This window comes from Trachurus japonicus, chromosome 3, assembly GCF_045865225.1.
Source record: "Trachurus japonicus isolate A0001 chromosome 3, Traja_1.0".
Classification (NCBI taxonomy): Eukaryota; Metazoa; Chordata; class Actinopteri; order Carangiformes; family Carangidae; genus Trachurus; species Trachurus japonicus.
In genome coordinates, this window is record NC_140909.1 from 32,112,620 (window position 1) to 32,118,381 (window position 5,762).

The 5,762-nt window shown below is 40.3% G+C and overlaps 1 protein-coding gene across 2 annotated transcripts; it reads left to right on the top strand.

Moving 5' to 3' along the window:
- Positions 1 to 2,824: 2,824 nt before the first annotated feature.
- Positions 2,825 to 4,929, top strand: LOC146990210 (beta-1,3-galactosyltransferase 1). 2 transcript variants are annotated; one of them, XM_085770562.1, is made up of 2 exons: positions 2,825 to 3,274; positions 3,514 to 4,929. In XM_085770562.1, exon 2 carries the CDS (start codon positions 3,545 to 3,547, stop codon positions 4,715 to 4,717), a length of 1,173 nt encoding a protein of 390 aa, XP_085626688.1. In that variant the 5' UTR covers positions 2,825 to 3,274; positions 3,514 to 3,544; the 3' UTR covers positions 4,718 to 4,929. The 2 variants fall into 2 exon arrangements, with proteins under 2 accessions (XP_085626688.1, XP_085626680.1); XM_085770554.1 differs by lacking the exon at positions 2,825 to 3,274 and having other exon boundaries at positions 3,416 to 4,845.
- The last annotated feature ends 833 nt before the right edge of the window (positions 4,930 to 5,762 follow it).

A 5,762-nucleotide genomic window follows, 5' to 3' on the forward strand; every position in this document is an offset into this window, starting at 1 on the left:
ATTCTGCGTCCGGAGCCAGAAACAAGAGAGCCCAAACAATCAACTTTCACATAGGCCTACATGACAAATTTTTATGTAATTTCAACGTTTATTTTAGAATAATTGTCACTGGTCACTCTAATTCAACAGTTATCTGTCATCATTTCTTTCCCACGAGTTCAGCTTCAAACAATGTTTGAAACGCTGACGAGTGAACAAACAGGAAGGAAGTGGCAGCTAATCTCGCCTCAATTTTAACAGGAAACCTACATGTAAATATAGTCTTCAGCTTACTCTGCACACCAGATATAAGTTCATCAACAATTCTGCATTTTAGCACAAATTGTTTGATTATGACACCACAAATAAATATGCAGGTTTCCATGAAATAAATATAAACTAAAAACTGGGATATGTTATATATAATATGGAAACCAAAATAAATGTGGATATTTTAACAAATTCTTTAGTTTAAAAATTCTTTAGTTTAACATATGATGGCAACATAAAGATTTGTTTTGTAGATGTTTTCTATTCATGTAAATAAACTGATTTTATGATGGTTTGATCATATATTTTATAATTATTATTATTATGAGGATGTCCAATCCAATCCATTTTCATTTATAGAGCACGCTCAACAACCAGGTTGACCAAAGTGCTTTACAACAGAATAAATGAAATGAATAACAGTAAAATAAATGAATAAACGCATGGCCCCCTCTGCCCTGGAGTCTGATCTTAGGGAACTCAAGGAGCAGTTAGTCTTCGGATCTGAGGAACCATGTGGGAAAACAGGGCTTTAAAAAGTCAGTCAGATAAAAAGGGGCAAGACCATTACATATGTGATAATAATATATCCCCTAATTTGTTACATACAGGGCCACATTTGTCATATTCGAATAGGATTGCACTCTTTGTGCATCAACAAAAGAAAACACAATTCAGCAAAGTCAATTGTTTGTAAGTGGATTTCTGAAGTATTCAGAAACCGGTTATCTTCAGACTCAAGATAACCGGTTTCCTCCTCCTTTCTCTTCATGGAAGATTTTTTTACAATGAAAAGTCATGTAACTCTGAGGTGTTTTTCTCTAGCCCTGTGTTGGTATAACCTTTTGTGAGAATTGTAAACAGTCATTTGTATCACATCAAACATGTCAGCCGATATGTGTGCCTTGTTTCCCTCCATTGACTTTTGGGCTTATTTGTCAGTTAAACCTGGCAGTAAACAGTTGTAAATATCACTAAGAACAAATAACTAGCTTATTTAATGGCATAAATCAGTAACTTGTAACTTGTTTGCAAAGCTCTTGAATTGTACAGTACTTTACTGAGGTCAGCCTTTTAGCTTTGGCTTAAACACAGGATTGAGGTCAGTCAACTTGCTCTGTTCAAATGTAATACAGTCTGCTTTCCAGTACCATGTAAAATAAGTAATTAACACACTGTGTCTCCTTTGTTTAATCTGTCCACAGACCAAAGTGTTAAACTGAGATGTTGTGTTTGTACAGGGGGCTGTGTGTCAAACAAGATGGGGTGTTAACCATGAAAAGTAAATCCCAAACCACACAAACCCAAAAGTATGCGGACAACTGCAGTATCAAGGTGAAAATGCTAAACATTTGAACGTTGTCATCCAATAAAAATAAAAAGCTCATGTCAGGTGTACTGTATTCGCTCACTGTCCCTGTCAAGCACATGCTGTTTTCATTACAACCACAAGCATCACCATCTGTGCCACCAAGGCAAATTAAGTGAACGAAAAGAGGTACTGTGAAAGTATCAGACCCTCAGTCCACTGAAACACATGCGCACAGCCTGTTTTGAGAAACTGAGCCTTTACTGTAAAACCAACTGTCCGGACCTCCTGTAACTTTGTGATGTCACAACGAAGAAGTGTCCAAGACCCGCCCACCCAAGCCACCATTCAACACTAGCAGGATTTGGTTTCTCTTATTGTGTGTTCTATTTTTATAAGATGAAACAACATCAAACAACAAACAAATCTGTGTTAATAATCTCACATTTAAATTCTTAAATAAAAGCTGAGTCTCAAATAGAAGGTGAGTCTATTTTCTGTGTTGTTGTGAGTGTACAAAATCTCTCAAAGCCTACTAGATCATCCGTTTGAGAAGTTTTAAGCTGAATTATTCATGCATACAACAGACAGCATTTTTACACTTTGCCACTGTTACAGCCATCTGTTAAAATTTTGGTCAACATGGACACATTGTTAGATCGCTTAGATTCTCCACAATTCAGTCTTTCAGTTCAGTGTAAAGAAACTAATTGGTCCTTCCTAGACTTCCTATACCTTTGGTGAAGTTCAAATAGCATTTGATTCATTTAAGTTTAATCGGCAAACATACATGTGTGCTTTGGCTCTTTTATTGGGTCAGTTGGTTGAAGTAGCACCAAAGGCTAAAACCGTGTTGTTAAATTCACTTTGGAAGTAATATTCTTACTCTTTTAAATAATGGATTTGATCATATTTTCCCATCTTTGCTGGGCAAAAGATTTGTACAAAAAGAATTAAAAGCCTGCCCCATATTATGTCTTAAATATAAGTTAGTTCAGTTTGGCAAGTGAAGCAAATAAAGCTTTTATTTGAGGATTTACAATATATAGCCTACTGTAGGCTATATGAAATAAAATATATTATTATTATAAATATACAATAAAATACACTTTATAAATAGGCAAGTTAAAACAACAAGTCTCCTCAAGCAACCCCCCCATAAAAACAATATCTCAGCCAAAGTCACTTCCTCTTTCACACACTCGACTTCTCTTTCAACACACACACATATCCACATACACACACACACACACATACATACACCCGGGTGTTATTCATGATAAAGGCACAACAGCTCAGCCAAGAGAAGCGGTGCCCAAAGCCTCTGGAGAAAATTCAGCATTTCATTGGCTTTGAAGGGAGGAAAAAAAGAAAAAAAAAACCTAGCAAACCAAGGGGTGGAGCAAACAAAGGTGTGGTTTCCCTGCAGGTAAAAAAAAAAGGAACACACTGCCATGGTTACTAGATCGAGTCAGGAACTCACTAGACCACTACATCGCAGGATCTCAGTATGTCTGAGAGAAGCAGGAATGAGGAGTCACAACCAGGAAAAAACACTTGTCGATTGCTACTTTTTTGACACAACACACACAGGTCAGAGTCAAACTTAACTGCAACTGAATCCTCGCATTAATTTTTCAGTGGAGTTACAGCAACAGCAACTATTTTTTGCTGAAAACCCGTGTTCGAAACTGGATTTTTTAAGGGAGAACAAAGGTACGTGAGCTTTTTTAAATTTTATTTGCTGCGCTCCTGCCAAACGAGGAAGCAGAGGAAGGAAGGCAGTGTTGTAGAAAGACCTCACAGGACATTCTTTAATGACTTATCTGTGAAACAGTCTGCTCTGCCCTATGCTCTGCATAATGTTTCCATGGCTATTTTTCCAGAACAAACGGCTGATAACAGATCTCTTCTCTGCTGTCACTCCTGTCTCACTATCTTATCTCCCCTCTCAGCCAGGGAGCGGTGGTGGTGGATGGTGGGAAAATGGCAGAAGGCAGGCAATGGTGTATTTGGTCACGACGCCACTGGTTTGTCTGCATTCTGCTATTTGCCGGGATTTTGTTCCTTTACATGACAGACAAGCGGGACCTGTCGACCGACTGGAACCCGAGGCAGTGGATTCAGGATAAAGTCCCAAAATGGTGGGATCACTTAAATGGTCCCATCAAGAGACCCCCTGCACCTGCGCCGGCCTCTGCTGCTAGGTCCAGACCCGACAACGACTCAGTTCCACAAACTGAGAACGTACTTCCAAGAGCCACAGCAAACCTGACTACAGAATTTCCGGCGGTGCTTCCGACACCGGCTCCTTACGTGTCCCCTGGACCCTACTTGGTGGAATACCCTGCTGACTATCACTTCATTATCAACGAGCCACAGAAATGTGAGCAGCAGAAACCCTTCCTGGTTCTGATGGTCCCTGTGGCGACCCAAAACTTAAATCACCGCAATATCATCCGCAACACGTGGGGAAGTGAATCTCTGATCCTGGGCAAAGTGGTGAGCCTCTTTTTCCTGGTGGGGCTGCACCCGGGAAAGGAGGGGGAGAAAATCAAAGAGGAGCTGCTACAGGAGAGCAAAGAGCATCACGACCTGCTCCAGAGCAACTTTGTGGACTGCTACAAGAACCTGACCATCAAGACCATGGTGATGCTGGAGTGGCTGGACGCACACTGCTCAAGCGCCTCCTACGCCATGAAGATCGATTCAGACATGTTTCTAAATGTACCAAACCTCATTAATTTGTTGCTAAAAGCTCCAAAGACGAACTACATGACCGGACTTGTGGCAAGAGGAGCTGCAGTTCTGAGAGACCGCACATCTAAATGGTTCTTACCCCATGAGATTTATTCACAGTCACAGTACCCACGTTACGCTTTGGGTTTGGGCTACGTTTTATCATTAGACCTCCCTAAAAAGCTTGTGGAGGCATCCAGACACGTTAAAGCTGTTTACATTGAAGATGTGTATCTGGGGCTGTGCATGCAGCACCTGGAAATCCCCCCCACCGACCCCCCAGACTGGGGTTTTTTCAACGTCTTTCCTGTGTCGTACAGTCGCTGTGCTTACTCCAGACTCATTGCCACCACAACTCATGAAACCACAGATCGTATGTGGGTGTGGACGGATTTTAAAAAACCAGGTCGATATTGCTGATAGGACAGCTGAAGGAGACATGGACCAATGTCTTGACAACCAGGACTGCAATGTTATATTTAAACAAGTCACCTCTACTTTCAGATTTCAGTGTTAAACAGAACAAGATTTTGGATCGTGGATTAACATTATTCCGGGGAATTATTGTTCTTTAACCAACAAACCACACTGTCCAGCAATCCAATCTAAAGACTGAAGTGATCAAGTATTCTTTTACAAGAAAGAAAATAACAAGAAAAAGGGGTAAAATATGTGTAAACAGTAGGCCTACGGTCTGTAGATGATTAATATAAAACTATTGTTTTTACTTTTGAGGATGTATTTTGAGCTTCCTCAAAGCAAGTTTGACAGAGTTTCTAAGCCTTAGGGTCTGATGAAATGCTTTTCCAGTCGTGAATTTTGTGGAATTAAACAGTGCAAACATTGAGCACGTTGTGACATAATGCCACAAACGTTCAGAAACTCTGCATTTCACTGTGTTTGGGTCGCCACACCAACCCCTCTATGCTCAGTTGTGCAGCTGGTAAATGTACAAGGTGAATGAAGGGTGATATTTTAAAGAGGCTTGGGCATATGAATAGTAGCGTCAGAGTCCGGTGTTTGAAATGACTGCCACTGTTCACCAGCCAAGAGGTCAAGAAGCTGTGGAGTAACACAAGCCATCAGGGTGTCAACAAGAAATTCAGGTGGGTCAACCAGTTTGTTTAAAACCCCTTAAAGCCCCGAGTCTGTTCACTGTGGCTGCTCCTCCTCAACATGTGCGACAAATGCCTCAACAAAAAATTGTCATTTCAATCTAACCTTATATATAAATAAGGCACTTTAGGTTTTGGCCTTGGTCAGTTTTGTTATTCATTAGGCTTCGTCATTTGTAAAGATAGTTTTGTTGGTGGCTGGCCACCATGTTTTTAATTGGAGTGATTCAATACATTCTACTGTTTTTATGTTAATTGCCATCCTTACCCTAACCCTGACATTTGTATGGAATATTTGACATACTATATTTGTCAAAACATAAATCGGCCTGACTTAGCTTATGAGGGTC

Coding starts and splice junctions, on each gene's coding strand:
- LOC146990210 (XM_085770562.1), top strand. CDS start 3,545: ATGGCAGAAGGCAGGCAATGGTGTATTTGGTCACGACGCCACTGGTTT.